Raw genomic sequence first — 18,094 nt, 5'->3', positions numbered from 1 at the left:
TTGGGGGATCCACGCAAGCCATACCTCCCTGGAATCCCCCGGGTGTTTAGTTTTCAGAAATGTGTGGGTTTGGTAGGTTTCCCTAAGTGGCCGTCAAGGCCTGGGCCAAAAACTCATAGGACCCCCTTTGCAAAACCAGGTTGTTTTGTGATAGGTAATTTTGATGTCTCCTCAATAGGTTTTGGGACCTTGCCTGACCGGGCACTATGCCTACCCACGCAAGTGAGGTACCATTTTTCTCTGAAGACTTTGGGGAACGCAGGGTGGGTGGAATTTTGTGGACCCACGCAGATTCCAGAACTTTCCGACAAAGAAATGTGAGGAAAATGTGTTATTTTGAACACATTTTTAGGTTTGCAATGGATTCTGGGTAACAGAACCTGGTGAGAGCCAGTGAAGTCACCCCATCCAGGATTCCCCTCGGTGTCTAGTTTTAAAGAATGTACCGTTTTGCTAGGTTTACCTACGTGCCAACTGTGCTAGGGCCCAAAATCCACAGGTATGCACATTGCTAAAAAAAGTCGGAGCCCAGTGGGCTTTCTGCCGCCCTGGGGGGGAATCGGGAAGGGGGTTTCATCCTGATATGCCCCTAAAGGGGCAGAAAGACTGTGGATATTTTTTGTGGGGGTGGGGGCATTGGTATGACCATTTTGGGCAGCCCCCACCCCCACGCATAAAAAAAGCCTGCATACTCGCTGGCGCCTACTGGGCTTTCTGCCCCCCCAGGGGGCAGATCAGGGGCCACTGCCACCATCTGCCCTCCCGGGGGGGCAGAAAAACTGGAATTTCTCTGGGGGTGGGGTGGGGTATTGTCATGCCCATTTTGGGGAGCCCCTACCGCTACACTAATAAAACAAAAAAATCCATGGTTTCTAGTGGGCATTCTGCGCCCCCAGGGGGGGCCAGATTGGGGGCTACATTTCCCATCTGCCTCCTGGGGGGCAGAAAGACTGACATTTTTGTGGGGGGGGGAGTGGGGGCATTGGCGTGCCCGTTTCGGGCAGCCCACACCCTAAAAACAATTGCGCAAAAAAAATCCCTGGTGTTTAGTGGGCTTTCTGCCCCCCCCCCCCCCGAAGGGGCAGATTAGGGGCCAATGCCCCCATATGCCCCCCAGGGGGGGCAAAAAGACTAAATTTCCCAAAAATAAACAGGGGGGAGCAAAGGCCCTTCCCAAGGGGCCGCTCCCCCCTCCCTGGTGTCTAGTGGGTGGATCCCTGCTTGGGGATCGCCCTCCTGTGGCGATCCCCAAGCAGGGATCCCCTGGGGTACCATTGGAAAGGGGAGATTCTCCCCTTTCCAACGATACCTCTCCCGTCTTTCTACGTGCGCAGGGGGCTATCTCTGAAACCTGAAAGGAGCCTCTTGGCTCATTTCAGTTTCACTTTCACTGTAATGACGTCGGCGCGACGTGCGCGCCGATCGTCATTATAGTGAAAGAGGGGGGGGGGCCTCGGGTGCTGGGGAAGCTCTTCCCCAGCTCCCGAGGCTATTTTCGCAGAAAGGGAATCCCTCTGGTGCACGCACCAGAGAGATTCCCTAGGGTATGCCTCATGACAAGCTGGACTCGTCATGGGCACAGCGCGACTGTGCTCCATGACGAGTCCAGCTTGTCATGGGCATACAAGGGGTTAACCCGCACATCAGTAGACCTGTTATGGCATTAAATCAGTGTAAAGGCTATACGCCTTATAGGCTTACTGGGTAAAGCCATGTCCATTCATAGGTTACATTTGTTTATCATGAATAGTTTTGACAAGACAGAAGGCCTGACTTATTCTGAAGAGCATGCGTTGGACAGTGGCTTTATGGGGTGGATTGATAGATTACTACTAAAGGTCAGAATACTGTAGCAGATTAGGGTTACAAGATTTGCACTGTAATAATTATTGTTGCACTCTTAGGAAAACCTGACTGGCTAAGTTGTCCACCAGGACAGACGCGCACTTCAGTTCAACCAATGGTCCCCCATATGGATGCCATTTACACTTTATCTATGAAACCATACAAACATTGACTTTCCATTTGAGTATATGCGTTTGATTGCGTGTGCATCTGTGTGGAAATTAATGCACGTCCGTACTATGGCTGGTGTGCCAGTAAAGGAATTTTCCTTTTCCCCCTTTTAAAAACAATAAATAAGTCCCCTTTGATTCGTTGTAATTTTTTATGGGGTGCGCACTACATGTCCCCTGCCAGTGGTAATGAGACATTTGCTTGCTGCTCATTTCATCTGCTGTCGCTCGCAGCCACTGCCTCTAAACATCTTACAACCATCATGGAATAGTATTGGCCATGCAATGCCAGAAATTACAACAGTGATACACTATTTGCCATACTGTTCAAAGATGGGCAACAGCTGATTTGACTTTTATTTTGTTATTGCAAGCATATGCCTGCCATATTTTGACCGATATTATTTCTTCTTTTAATTTAGCTTGCATATGTTTTATTTTATTTGGGTAAATGCAACAATGAGTCATGCGGATGAATAAATGAATGTGTGCAAGGATGACTTTGGGAGCCTAAACCATAAGTGATCAGAGGCAATTTTATTTATAAACTAGGCTTATTGGCTTTGCTAGTGCTCGTTCAAGAGTTAAGGGGCAACGTGTTTAAATGGCCCTCAGGAGTTGAGGTGATCTTCATCCCTATAAAATGTTTGCTGACCGTGTCTGTCACTTCTCAAATTCCATATTCCACTATACTAATTCACCACTAATCCTTTATGGGTTCCAGAGTAGTGTGCTACTCGCCAATAAAGCGCTTCAACACCCCATCAGGATTACAAGCGCTATATAAATGCAAGCCTTTTTCCCTTTTCTAACCCTTCTCAATCGAAATAACTGACTAACATATCCACCACTTAAATTACTTCATATTTCACTATACTAATTTTCAACACTAATCCTTTATGGGTTCTGGAGTAGCGTGCTACTCGCCAGAAAAGTGCTTCAACGCCCATCAGGGGTAACAGGTGCTTGAATGCAAGCATTTCTTCCCCTTCTATCGCTCCGCTATCTTCTCACTCGATATAACTGACTAATATCCACCACTCAAATTACTTTCGTGTTTCACCATACTAATTCACCACTCATTTTTTATGGGTTTCCAGAGTAGCATGCTTCAACACCCCATCAGGGGTAACAAGCGCTACATAAATACAAACCTTTTTTCCTCTATCCTTCCAAATTCAAAATTTCTGACTAACATATCCACCACTTAAAATTTACTTGCATGTTTCTCTATACTAATTCAACACTAATCCTTTATGGGTCCTGGAGTAGCGTGCTACTCGCCTAAAAAGTGCTTTGACGCCTTGTCAGGGGTAGTAAGCACTATACAAATGCAATTACAATACAATACTTATCAAGACAGCTGATCTTCATTTCCCCAGCACACTTTTTAGCAGCTAGCTTTCCACTTACATTTTATGTTCCAGTTATAGGAAGCTGCTAGGATAAATCATTCATCGTTTCAAAACACCAGCACAAGTGGAATCAAGAAGGAGATGTAAAACTCGTTAAGGGGGACCCGGAGCTTAACACTTGCATATTCGGCACCTCGACTTAATAACATACTTTTAGGAAAAGCATTGCAGGTATCATATTAACTTACTTCTAGGTTACTGAACCAGTGGTGTCTCTGGGACAAATTTCTAGAGAGGGCATACATGGGGTCACAGATGGGAACCAAACAAGACATACCCATATGCGAGAATGCTTTTATCTTGATTTGACCATTTTATACTTGTGTTTTTTTTAACGCTTTCTGTTTCACATGGTCGGTTTAGTGGGACTTGTTGTTCTTCCATGGCTGCGTTTACTCGTTGTTGCCTGTCTGTTACTGTCTCCCTTGTGTGGTCTTAGAACATCGGTGGATCTTACAGAACCCACAATATTGCAGACAACTTCCTCACAAACATGCATTGGGCAGGACAAATGTAGAGGGGTTAGGTACGTAGATTATTTAAAAAAATAAAAAAACTCTCGAAACGGAGTGGCAACACCCTACGCTTTTACAAAATAAACAATAAATGATCTATGTTGTTAGAGAAACCGGTTTGGCATCTCTTCAAGGGTGGTCTAGTGAGGATTTGGCCCAACATGGTTTACACTGGATGGGTGCTCGTGGTTGTAGGGTTCCTTCTTTGTCAGGTGAACACCATGCGGTTTGGTGTTTGCGCGTGTGCTTCCTTTCTGCAACTTCTAATAGTGAATTCTAAAGTTACCTTCACAACCACTGGGCTTATGGGAACTATATCTACTAACACAGTTAATGTAATACCATTGAGAGGTACATGAATTTGTAGGAGAGAATATTTCCCGTTCGTTTTCCAGTCAGGTACCTTTGTCCAAGTAGGGACCTTGCTTCTACTTACGGTAAGGGGGATACACACTTTAGATAACCCCTGCTGAACCCCTTGGTAGCTTGCTACGAGCAGACAGGATTATCCCCAAAGCACAAAGAGACAATAATAGTTTTTTCAGATCTTGTATTTTCAGTGATATGACCACCGAATGCCCTGCTTTTATATGAAAAACAGAGCTTTGGCCTATACTATTCCCCGCTGAAAGGCAATATTTCTCTACATGTTTTCCCATACCTAGCGTGTCACGCAGTTTGGTGCTTTCTTTCCCTCCGTATTAAACAATAGATGTTTCAGCACCCAGGCTAATGTGCTGCATAGCTAAATGCATATAAGTCCCCAAAGGCGAGACCGATGCATTGCAAATACTTTCCCTATCCCATCATCATTCGACTCTCCCTCGGCCCCGCCCGCCCTACTGCTGTTACCTGTGCCGGCCGCACCTGACAAGTCTATTTCATTATTAGTATTAAGTGAGGGTGTTAACATGAATTGTAACAAGGAAATCAGAAACTGGGATGCTACATTTGAACAATGACTGACTCCTGGCTAAGAAACCACAGATTTCCAAATAAACGTCACTCCATGTTGATGTTTGTTTTCTGAGGGTCCTTCTAATTTTCCTCTACACCCTGCCCCTTATTGATATCATACCCTTGCCAATGACATTATAAATTATTTTCCCTTCCATTTAGCGCACCCCACTTAAAAAACAAATTAAGCAAGTGCTTCACAGTCACCGGGCAGCGGGTAGTCCCACGCCACATAATCACTAATTAATATCCTAGTAACAATATTGGACTGTTGCTATGCTGTATCACCAGACAGTCATAATTTCATGACAAGACAAGAGGTGCGAATTATGAATAAAAAAAGCTGTACAACAGTGTTAAATTTATTGGTACCTTTTTGTTGGTACTGCTGATGGTTGACGTTTGAGAGGCTCCTCATGTTTTGAGTGGGTGGAGGGTTGTTTTTCAAGCGTGTGCAGGCTTATTTTTATTTTAATGCATAATGATAGCCTCCGCATCTTTAATGAAATCCAGAATCACCCATCACTACCTTTGGAGAATCTACATTCTCATCTCTCCAGTGACTAAGTCCTACATTTTGCTATTGGGCTCCACTGAAATGCACCCATCTTTTTCACTCCATAGATACCAATCCATGTGTGTATGCATGGAATCAAATGCAAACTCCTAACATTCAGGTTCAAACTTCGACAGGAACCCTCCTCATCCTATTCATTTAATCTCTTTTCACGCTATCTCCCATTAGGTGTACTTGCTTGGCTGATATTAAGCTCCTCACAGTGCAAAATCCCCCGTGCATTCTCAAGATTTGCATCTTTAGACTATCAGTAGTTGCTTCTATGGAAAGATCCCCATGCCCAGCTCTGGGTTTTACCCTCACTTTCACCCTTTAAATGTGCTCTTACATCACTCATGATGAAAAGCCAGCCTGCTGACTGATTTATCCCCCACATATTAACGCTTTTGTGAACAGTGGGTATCATAACTGTTCTAATGTAAATAATATATTAGTCTAAGGCCCTCAGTATGGGTGACCTGTTTCGTACTGACTCATCTAATATAGCTTACATCTTACAGAAGATTATCTCCCTACGGTGCTGAAATGCAGGTCCTACGGAAGGGACTGATGAAAAGCACATGTAATTGTATCATAAAGATGATTGTTTTTCCAATGGTGTACATTTTCAATCACACGATAGACATCATAACATATTCTGAGAAAATACACCATTTTGCATTGTCATGACTGATTTTTAGACTCTGTACATTGAGGCACTGCTTTCTAGTGCCCAGTATATGTGGTGTGACCTCTTGAACATGTACAAATTACTAATCTCTGACTGGCGTATTTTGCTCTCCTTTACGGCCATAGTATATGGTGTAGAAACTGCACCCAGGGCATAAAACATTACATGTCACTTGTGAACTACAGCACTTATTGTGCCATCCACAATTGTGACAAGAAAAAAAAGCTTCAAGCCTGCTGTAGTTAACCTCTCTTTTAAATATTAATATAGGCCTTGTAGCCCATAAGTTAGGGTGTGTGGTATTTTAAAGTGGTACAAGTAGAAAATTAATGTTAACATGTTCCTACAGAGCCATTACCATGAACGATATTTTCACTGTGACAGGCCAATGTGTCCCATGTAGAAAACCAGAGTACAGAATAAAATATTAATACTACTAACTCAGGAAAGAGAACATCTAAAAAATAATTAAACCACTATTTTCAATAGTTATTAAAAATCCAATTCAATAATGAAATCATATTTTTGCTAAATATTAAGAAAAGGTAACTTTTAGAAAGCTACCCTTTAGCTGCCTGAGCATTCAGAAGGATAATTAGCATTAGCCTATGCCAACTCCCAGCCTGTCCTCTTACTTAAATAAAGTGTAAAATTCCTCCCAGGTGCTGCACAATAGGTTGACCTGATTGAGGAGGGCTGACTCCTCTGAGCTCTGTAAAAATCTTCAGGGTGGGGACTGTGGGCATCCTGTGACACTACAATGTTAAATCCTACCAGACAGGTTTGTCTGAGCCACATGTTACACTTCGATGCATCTCAAGGGAAGAACACAGGATGCCAGGACACTTTGTGTGTATATCCTGTCTGGCTGCAAATAGGACCCTGCCTTTGTCCTATCACACTTCTGACTCCTAGTTTGTAGTAAGTACAGGGCTTGTTTCAAACTGAATTTTAGTGTTAGATGTAGGAGAACATTGGTGAATACCCGTGTGCCCTCCCCTAAGCATCTAAAACCCTCAAAGCCCAAGGTTTGCGGGGCCAAAGACTTTCAACATCCTGAAAGTGCCCTGACACAATCAAACAGGAGCAACTAAAAAGTGGGTGAGGTTGGGTAGGGAGTGTCCAGGGATCATACCCGTCCCCCTATTAAGTGCCAGTCAGAAATGTGGCATCCCAATAGAACACATTCTGGACCTGCAGAAGAGGAACGGACCTGCTGTCTGTCACCTGGGAGGAGCCCACTACCCTTTGTACCCAGGAGAAAAAAAGTGGACTCCATGGGTCAGTTGGCTGGCCTCCTCTATGGCTACAGGGGGCCAACAAGCTTCAAGAGGCCTTTTCCTGGAACTTTCCAACTGATGAGTGGCAATTGGAATATGGACTGGAATTTTATGGTGGCCTCTGCCTGACACCTTTCAAATCTCTAAGTGCCTCTCCTGAGTTCCTGTGGGCCTCAGAAGTGTACTTTGGTGATTGTTTGGGCACTGGGAGAAAGCTTCGACATCAAAAACTCTTTTTAAAACTTTTAGATTTTCAGACTTTCTCCAGGACCAATTCACTTGGTGTATCTGACCTGGGCTCCATTGTGGCTGGTCAGAAATTGCATCCAGGTCCCGGTATACCGCAAACATTGACTATCCTTGGCATTTTACTTTTTCTTGGTGCCCTTTCCTATGAAAATATTTTTAAATTCTTATTTCCCGTTTCCTTTATTGGATTGTTCTTGTTTTAGTGTCATTTTGATAATGATGTTTGAGCGCTCTTTATGAATTAGAATGAGATTTGTATTGCATTGTTTTTGATTTTTTAACTGTTTTGCATTGTTTTTGACTTTTTAACTGCTTTGATACTTCTAATTGGTTTGCATATTTTTGTTAAGTTAAGCCTGTCTTCTCTATGTCTTGGCTATCAGGAGTTGAACTGAGGTTTAAATTACTGAAGACTTTGACTGAACATACCGATATAGTGGCCAATATAGTGGCTTTCTTACATCTCATGGACACCAGCTCACCACATCTGATATATCACTTTCTCACACATGATTTCATCATACTCTTTCTCTAGATTTTTCAGGTGGTAGTCAAATGATGAATTTATATGACACTATAGTCACATGATGTGCCCAGAAAGTTGACAAGACTAAAGTAAAATATTAAGATAGATAAACACGTAACTATCAATAGAATTCTGAAAGATATTGCTGATAGCAGCCTAAAGGGTTCCTGGTACATTGTATAAGAAAGGACATAATTACATCTTCATAATGCCCAGAAGTAAACTCAATAAGCTCTATTTATAACCTGATTTGATCCTTATCACAATAATAGTCTTATTTAAAGCCAACCTTGTGTACCAGGGAGCCTCATTTAGAATACCTAGGAATTCTGCTATCATCATTAAGGGATAGCTGCTCTTAAAAGCAATATTTGTATCACTGTCCAAATGGAATATTCTAATGTAAATCAGTGGTGTGTCTTCAGAAACAAAAACAGGGATTTCTGTAATGATGGTCAAATTACACCTTTCTCTAGACTTCTTTAAAGGACCCATCCATTGAGTAACTTCACAATAGATCTCAAACTCCCACCCGACATCATCAAACACACAAACATTCTACAATGCCTATTGTTGGTGATTGTAGAGATTCACGACTCAGACATGAGAACTGTTTTGTTGCTCTACACTGGAGGACTCCTTTAACATATAATTTTCCTAGTCTGACCAAATGCAGCTCAAGCAGTTTGCCAGGTTCTCTGTCATCAACAACATCTACAAAATGCAGATACTCTGTTGGTGATTGAGGTTGAGTTTCCAATATCATTCTCCCTTGGTTCATGGTTAAGGAAAAGCTTTGAACAACTACAGTAAGCGGAACCAGAGGATCAGAATAACAATAATTACTTAAAAAAAGGTAACTATAATCACATCAAAATGTTTTGCGAATGAATTCTAAAACTTCTGTATGCTTCTGTAGGGCATGTATGGCCACCATTTGATGAAAAGTTTACAAAACATAGCTTGGAAGACTTGAGAACCTGTGCACTTGAGCTCTTCAAAAGATTTGCATTATGATACATAATGCATTAAATGTATTCAAAATACAGCTTTCACCAATGGGGTATGATAATATTGTAAAGGAAATACCTAATAGGTAGCCCAAAGAACCCTCTATTATAAAAAATAAAAAAGCACACAAATCCAGTGGCAGCTGAATGTTATCTTGGTGGCTGCAGGAGATATTGGAAAACTCTGTGTCAATCATAACAATTCACCCGACATAGAAATGTCTCATTCTCAAGTTTTTAATCAAACTCTAGGCAGCATTACGATGGCGGGGGGGACAAAGTCTGCCCGCCACATTAACGGGTTGCGGGGTAGCCCCCTAGGGGTGCGGCGGTCCCACTGTTCCGATTACGATGCGCCCACCACACTGGCGGGTGAATCATGCAGGTTTTACATTGCTGTGGGCGGTGCTGCAAGCAGCACCCGCCGTAATGTAAAAACTGCATGTGGTGCATTTGCATGCACAACGTGACAGGCACCGCGCGGTGCCTGCCACCTTGTGCATGCAAATGTCGGAGGGTACCATGGGTACCCCACAAATGCAGCCACCCACCTCCACCAACCCCCTGGGGGCCCGCAACGGGCCCCCAAAGAAAAGACTGCATGCCTTTCCATGGCGGAGTCTCCGCCATAGAAAGGCAATTCACCGCCATCATCCTAATATGGATGGCGGTGCCTGCAAGGCACCACCACCATATTGCTGGCCTTTTCCGCCCGGTAGTCAATTGGGAGGATTGCCTACCGGCGCAAAAACGGCGGACGGTCTTTCTGTCCGCCTGGGTCCCCACCACCATCGTAATGTGGCGGGGGGGTAAATGTTAGGCAGCGGTGAGTATGGCGGGCGGATCACCACAGCAGAATCGGAGTTTAAGTAATCCAAGGCGATGGTAGTATTTTTAAATCAAAGTTACAGCTTTGAATAGGTACAATTAACGATTTATGAGACAATGCCAAGGTGAATTCTTTTTAAGAAATATCACTGCAACATCATCGTTTGAACTACAACACCAATTCCAAAGAAGATCCTCTTGCTGGGCATTAGCTTCTCGCTAAAATTTGGGGTAATTCATAGACAGAACAGAAACTTATCAGGCACCTCTGAGACAGAGCTGCTACTAGGGGTTTACACTTGTGCATTGTTGCTTAATTGATTGATGGCATAAACATGCTAAACATGAATCAATTGAGATAATCAAGGCCTGTTAGAAATTGGAGTATTAGTTGAGTGGGGTGAGAACCCACCTCAAATAATAATCACTGGCTTTTTCAGCAACTAAAGTCACTAAATAAATCTGTGCTTAACTCTCTGATAGCTTGGCACAAAGCAGTCAAACGTAACTCAGAGGCAATGAGTAAAATACGTATGCAGTGCTCATATAATAATAAAGGGAAAAAACAACACAAGAAAAATGGCAAACCTTTTTAGGAAAATAGATAATATTTCAATAAGAACAATCACTCAAAAACAACAAAAATCCAATCTGTAGAGCTGGAAATATGAATATTTAAAGTTTGAAATAAAAATAGTGCCAAAAACCACAAAGCGTCAAAGCACCAAACATATTTATCTGGGCACACTAGACTGAGCCGAAGTCAAAAGTTAAGGCCAAGGGTCCTCCCGGTAGAAAGTTTATCTTCATGCTTTTATGAGGAAAAAGTGCCTGTTGACAGGTCCGCGGTGAGGATGACTTCAAGCTGGACTTGAAGTGGGGCTCAACAATAGCGGGTTGCTAAAGAGCAGGGTCCCTGTGCGGTCGGCGACAGGGGCAGGACACCTCCCATAGGGCACAGTCTGAAATCCTTGCCTGAGAAAGCCTTGACATCAACTGGGTGCTACTCAGCATCAGTGTCAATGAAGCCTGCCAGGTTCAAACTTAGAAATTTTCTGGAAGTCAGGTCTCTGTCAGCGGGGCAAAACCAGAGAGCTGAGGCTCACTGGTGTTTCGAGGCCAACAGCTTTGGCTTCAGCGGCATTCTCTATCTCTGTCAGTTCTCCAAGCAGAAATTTGCAAAAATCTTACTGAAGTCCCACTTCTTGCAGTTCGGGACAGTAGGAGTACAGCCTAACACCAGCCAAAGGTCTAGGGCCTGGTGGGCACCACTCAGTGGCGTAACAAAACTTCGGGGGGCCCCCCTGCAAGGTCCGTAAAGGGGCCCCCTCCGGACACAATCAGGAGCTCTCCGGCCAGAGTACTCTGCGGAGGGGGCCCCTGGAGCTTGCCCTCGCCCCCACCGAGGGTGCTGCGGGGGGGCCTGTGTTACCCCAATGGGCAGCAGAGGAGCCGCTACTGGGTTTCGATGTGGCACGGTCCGATATGATGTGGCATTACGACCAGAGCTGTCGCCTTTGGGTCTGGGAACCTTTGTTGAAAGCCCTACGTCAACTAAACATCCCGTCATTCTGGGCAAATCACTTAATCTCACTGTGCCTTAAAAGTGAATGTGAATGTGATCTTGTGTAATATAACTGGCATTCATATAGAGTGTGCCAATGCCCTTGGGACAAGTTTGCGCTATGTGAAACAGTTAAAAAAAAAAGGATAATGGTACAGTGCTGAGCTGCCGCCTGGAAATAATAAAGAAAATTAGAAATGCCAAAGCCGGATTTTGAATCCTGGAATGAAACTACACCATCAGAAAGGTTGCTGCAATCAAGCCAACTCTGGTCCCCCGTGAGAGTGACGGTGAACAGGGATTGCTCCGACATTTTATATCACTTTAGTATGTCACATGGTTGCTCTGTAATCCTTAATACAGTTCCGTAGTGGGGGCTGGCGAGAGTAGGATAGGTCACGGGGGTGCCAAAATTCAAATCCTTGAAATGTGCTGGACAGAGACTCTGACCTGGGGAAATATGAGTTCATTGATTCCGTCAGAGCATCTTAATATTTGTACAGAGCACACAACTGTACACACACAGAATTTCTGCACTGTCCAGTGAATAGAGGGGTGTTGTAATTCAGCAATCAAATGCACTGGCAGTCAGTGTTTACAGGGCCTGACATTTGGCATCGCAGTTTCATGTCAGGATATGTGGGCCCTAGAAAAAAGCCCTGTCGTACTGTGGGTGCACTGCCAAAGCGGCGATTTTTTTGCCTTACTCACTCACAGGAGCCTAAAAGAGATAAATGCATTAAGGGGGTGCGCCGGGAGTAAGGCGCTCAGGGACATGCCAGGAAGTGTTTCAGGACTAATGGGGGGTGTTAGAGATCACATACCCAATCCTGCAAGGTGCCTAGAGGTGCAACATGTGAGGATAGACTTGTATTGGCAGAGCGGTGTAGGTTTAGGAAGGGATGGCATATGAAAGAGGAGATTGCATAGAATGTAGTAAAGGTCGGAATTGTCATCAGCATTCCAAACATTACTCGCAGACATTCTGCCCAAAATCTGATATTTTAAAAGAAAGATTTATTGTGAAAGCAGTGTACTTTGTCATTCTCTCCGATTTACTTTTGTTGGAGTTTCAACAATGGAATACAAAAAACGTTTTTGCAAAATATTCCTCCGAATCCGAAAGGACTGTTATAGCATTTACATAGCGCATTCTGGGAGGATAAAGCGCTTTGCGGAAAGCCCATGTGCTTGCCTGACCTGCAGACGGTCATCGACTCTGCAAGCCTGCCCGGCTCAACGGCCGGAGGGTTGTGCTGAGGGGGCCCCCTGGAGCTTGGGGGTCCCCGCACCGCAGGGGCGGCGGGGGCCTGTGTTACACCCCTGGCACCACTTGAAGGTTACAACTCACTGCAGCTGAGGCCAGTAACAGAATCCAGGGCAGGTCCAGATGGAACTGGTCAGCTGGACAGTTGCATAGTGAGAGGCCTCTGAAACCTTGTTGTATCCATGTAGCTCAAACAGGAGGTCAACCAACGAGCACTTGAAGTCACTGCTGGGTTCCTTAGTTCAAGAAAAGCAGGTCCAGTCTTTCTTCTGGTTCTTCCAACAGCAGGGCAGTCCTTATTCTGATTTCTCACAGGGACAGGAATGTTCCGCGGAGAGGTCTGTGAGATCCACTTTTATGTTCAGTGCCAGCCCATGGGTGGAGGGGAATCCTTTGTCCACCCTCTAAACCAGTTCTAGCCAGTTCCTCTACTCCCACTAGGTTTGGTGCAAGTCTGACTGGAGAGACAAAGGGGACGCAGGCCTAGGTGTGTGCTTCATCTGCCAGTGACAATGTAGGCATCCTTTGGAGCTCACACGATGTGAGCACACACCCCAGGCCATCCTTTCAAGAGAGGAGTCCCCCTCCCTACACCCAGAGCCCTTTATCCACTGTTTGATGGCAATACACATCTCCTCACAGGGGAGCCATCGAGGGTCAGGTGACAGCTGGACACTTGCAGGAAAGCCTTTTGGTTTTAGGCACAATTACAACAACTTTCTAAAAGTGTCAAATCTAAAATTGTAATATAAAACCCAACTTGACCATTATGCTGAATTTTTTAATTACCAATAAAATGTGTCTTTGAGCCATTTTCTTAGCTATTGCCAAACTGAATTTAGTACTTATTGAAGATAATAGTGTCAGCAAGTATTACCCCATGGGATAGCCAGCCTTGCCACAGTGCAAAATGACTTTGAAGGTTTTTCACTGCCTGGGCATGCACAATATTCAATAGGCATGCCCTAAATACCATGCACCCTGACCTATGGGCTGTTAAGGCCTATCGCAGGGGGGCCTTTTAAGTATTAAAAAGGAAGGTTTATTTTGCCAAGTTTGAAATGTCAGTTTAAACCTGCACATTCACGCTGCAGTGACAGGCCAGGAGATATGTGTTACAGAACTACTTTAGTGGGTTGCACAATGAGTGCAGTAGCATACTTGTAGCATTTACTTTAAAGACACTGGGTGCATGTAGTACCTTTTACTAGGGACTTACAAATAAATTACATGTGCCGGTTAAGGAAATGCCAATTCTAACATGTTTTGAGAGGAGAGCACAAGCACTTTACCACTGCAGGAGTAAATTATGCAGAGTCCTATGGCCAGCAAAAATGGGTTACGCAAAAGAAGACAAAAATCTCAGGGAATATCATGCAAAATATGGCATTTTCCAACAAGCAGGGGCATAGCTTCAGGGGGGGTGTTTGGGGTGCTACACCCCCCACCCCCCAATAAATGTATTTTCTAAAAAATAGTTGGGTACAGGTGCTTTCAGTCGGGTACTGGTAGATATCGGTTGGATTTCACCAAGGATGTTTACATTCCTATAGAAACACATGCAAACACACTCTTTCCTCTTTGTTTTAAAGTCCTTCGAATATTGGTTATTTTGCAAAATATTGTGTTTTCTCTCTTAGTACCCCTACCAATCCACATTCATCTCCCTTTCCACTGCCACATAAGCCCCTCTCATGCCCCCTGCTTGTCTTATCATGTATTTAAACATTATATAGCAGCCTGATTGTCGGAAAATCTGAAGCTATCCCCCCCAATCTTATTGACCAAGCTACACCCCTGCCAACGAGCCCACATTTATGCAACAGATCATAAAAAGAAAAAACATGAACCAGGAGATTTTTTTGACAGGGATCACAAGGTCCATTCACCCAAAAGCACTTTCCTGAGGCCAACATTGGATGCAATCACGATATTGAACTTCCTGAAACAAGATGGGCTCAGATCATGGCAGGCTGACATTCTTGGACTTGCCACATTCCCTCTGCACTGAGCGAGCATAGGAGGCCATGTCTATCTACATTCTGCCTGTTATGTATGTATATTGTATTTCTGTAGTGCAAGACTCACCAAAAGGCAGCGAAGCACTATCCATGGTCAAAGGCAAGCTTAAAGTATTTGAGTAATGTAGAGGAAGCTGTGCTGTGGACAGGTTAATGCATTGTGATGTATTGTTCTCAGCAGAGGTGAGTCTTACCTAAATTGTGTTGCAATCCTGATAGATACAGGGATGTTGTTCCAGATCCTGGGCACATAGATAGAAAAGGCCTGTTGACTTGGTTTTACTTTTTATCACTTGTTAGTCTGTAGTCGGATGGTGTCCTGGCTGAGGGTGAGCTGAGAACTACCAGAGATGGAGAACTTGTCTGCAAGATAAGTGGGGGTGCTGGTTGTGATGGCTTTGTAAATTATGCTGTTGGTGTGAAAGATGGTGCAGTCTGGCAAGGGAAGCCATCAGTGTGGGGGTGATGTGATTTATTTCTTACTGTCTTGGATGAGAAATGATGTGGCAAATAGGATGCCTCTAAGGGGGGGCCAGTGCGGAGTCTAAGAGCCACGGAGTAGTGCATTACCACCATCCAAATGCAAGAGTACAGGGGCTTGAACAACAGTTCTGAAGTTGCTTCTGGAAGACACAGCATGAATTTCTTAAGAAGAGAGCGCTGGTACAAGGCCATCCTTGTGTTTTTTGGCAAAGTGTTTCTTGAGGGAGAGGCTGGTGTCTGGGGTAAATCTTAGTGATTTGGCATTCGGTGAGAGTCGGGGTTTGAAGAAGTCAAGGTTCAAACCGCTAAGCCAGGTAATAATTCTGTCTTGGTTTAATTTAGCTAATGGAAGGTGCTAGACATTCAGGTCTGGACGATGTGCAAGTAGTGTTGAGGCATTGGAAGTCTGAAGCATAAGAGATGTTTATTGGAGTTGTTCTTCATTAGCAACACAGAAAGATGGACAAAATGCTGAACTTTGTCAAACATTTACCCCCAGTTAAAGATCTAGATTAAATCCATCGTTTTTTGCTCACCATGCAACCCTAGTTCAGACTCATCCATATGCAAATCAGTTATGACCCTGTTCCCCACGGGAACAGCCTAGCCGAACTGCCAGGCCAGGTCCTCCCTAGACCAGAAGCAAGCGTCCTGGGACTGGTTTCGGGGCATCACCCCTCATCAGCCAGGCTAGCTTGAATCTAGTGGCGCAGTGAGAGTATGGGGCCCACGTCTGGGCATTCTGGTGGTCCGAGGAACTGGGACCAGCAACATCCCCAAAACCAGTGGTTAAGAACCTTTGGGTACTAATAGATAACAAACTAAACCTGGATGAGCATGTTGCAGCAAACACGAGGGCATGCTTCCATGCACTTAGCCTGCTTCGTAGAGTCTTTCACCTCCTCCCCTCTTCCACACGCAAAACCCTGGTACATGCTTTGGTCCTAAGCCGTCTGGACTACAGCAATGCTCTGCTGCTCTCTGCAAAGGAAACCTCCCTGAGCAGTCTACAAGTAGTCCAGAATATGCCTGCCTGCCTAGTAACTAGTGCTCCCTCAGAACACCTTCACTCCCCCTTCTCCGCAAATTACACTGGTTACCCGTACACAAAATAATTAAATTCAAAATCAGCTGTATGGTGTTCAAAGCCTTGAATAAAATGGGACCGAGATATCTGGCAGACAAACTAGTCAGATATACTCCTTCGCGAACCCTCAGATCAGGAGGCAAGGATCTTCTTTTCGTACTACGAATATAACAATCCAGACTTGGAGGCAAAGCTTTTTCCTACCTAGCCCCTCTAATCTGGAACCAACTACCTTTGGACATTCGTCAATGCACTAACTACATGGCCTTTAGGAAAAAACTAAAAACCTCACTGATCTGAGCCACCTACTATCGCTGCCTCGAATGCGGACATAGCGCGGAGATACCCCAACCGGGGTGATTCATGCGCTCTACAAATGACATAAATAAAATAAAAAATTCCCTTCCCACTTAGGGCAACTATAGCAATGTGTTTCATTGGCATATTGATTAGGCATTGGGAGGCATTGGAATCCTTCAAGCACCAACACAATGGGGAAATCTATGGACAGAACATGGCTTTCTTGGCACGATACAGATCATACCCATCAACACCACCAAATGGACTGACTATAATCAAAATGCTTTGCATTTTCAGGACAAAAAGCAAGACACTTAGGAGTTATTGACGGCTCTAGTGGGATTTGTTGTTGGGCAGAGAAATAAATGTTCAGATGGGAGAGAAGAACACACTGATTGTCAAAGACTGAAAATGTGTTGCCAGCATTTAGGAAATAGAAGGAAAAGTGCACTCTCAATAAAAGTAATGTTATTTTAAATTTGTAATTTGGAACAGCTGAGTGTACATTTGCCTTCCTAATGGTATTTGTAAGATTGATAAGCGGAGCAGTGGCAGTGTCCTTTAACAAAGAGGACAAGGCAAACACATCTATTCTCCACAGTGGCAGAAAGACTTGTGTTTGACGGCTCTTGCAGCAGGGGAAGGTTTGCTGAAGCAACGTGACCACAATTATCATGTTTACATCTGGACACTGTGTACAGAACTAAACCAACACATTCTGCACGACTAAAATATGCTCCGGGCTTGTGTTTTCTACTCAACACGTAATGGCTTCTGACAAAGAAAAATACTTATAAGGATATGTATAAATTACTGTAGGTTTCACAAAATGGGTTGTTGTTGAAAAATACTTACCTTGCATTGTATAAAATGGCTTTGCGTGGCCACGAGTTCCATTTCCTGATAAAGGTGTCGATTTGTACATCTAATATTGTCTGGAAACCCAATGCAAACTTCCCAGCTAAAAAAAAAAAAACAGAAAATTACAGCAGCAACTGAACACTTACAGTGATTTTGTTCCCTAACCAACTGCTGAATCTTCTAAACATGCACAAAATAAATGTTACTCTAAAGGTCAGAATTCTAGAAATGTGCTCGCTGGTCAGTATCTAGGCACTTTTAAAGATGCAGTGGAAAGAAATGAAAGGCAACAACAAACCTGAGCCACGTAAGAAGAACTAAGCAATCATAAAAAAAAGCAAAAATACTTCCACAAACACACAAAAGAGTAGTTCGGTAACAGCCAGTTCTTAGGTACGTGTGGACAAAGTGACACGCCATGTCTGCGAAACAGGGTGTCTGAATTTCTCGAATATTCACTTTACCTGAC

General features: G+C 44.0%; 1 protein-coding gene across 2 annotated transcripts in view; it reads right to left on the bottom strand.

Annotated features, from left to right (window-relative positions):
• Positions 1–18,094, bottom strand: part of DCDC1 (doublecortin domain containing 1) — a 1,503,674-nt gene that overhangs the window by 731,710 nt on the left and 753,870 nt on the right. For both annotated transcript variants that reach the window (XM_085648291.1, XM_085648292.1), the window contains one exon: positions 17,620–17,725. In XM_085648291.1, the coding sequence (XP_085504417.1) occupies positions 17,620–17,725 (106 nt within the window). The remainder of the gene's footprint in view (positions 1–17,619; positions 17,726–18,094) is intronic.

The sequence above is a fragment of the Triturus cristatus genome, chromosome 3_2 (genome assembly GCF_964204655.1).
Source record: "Triturus cristatus chromosome 3_2, aTriCri1.1, whole genome shotgun sequence".
Taxonomy (NCBI): domain Eukaryota; kingdom Metazoa; phylum Chordata; class Amphibia; order Caudata; family Salamandridae; genus Triturus; species Triturus cristatus.
This window is presented reverse-complemented; position numbering and strand designations above follow the sequence as displayed.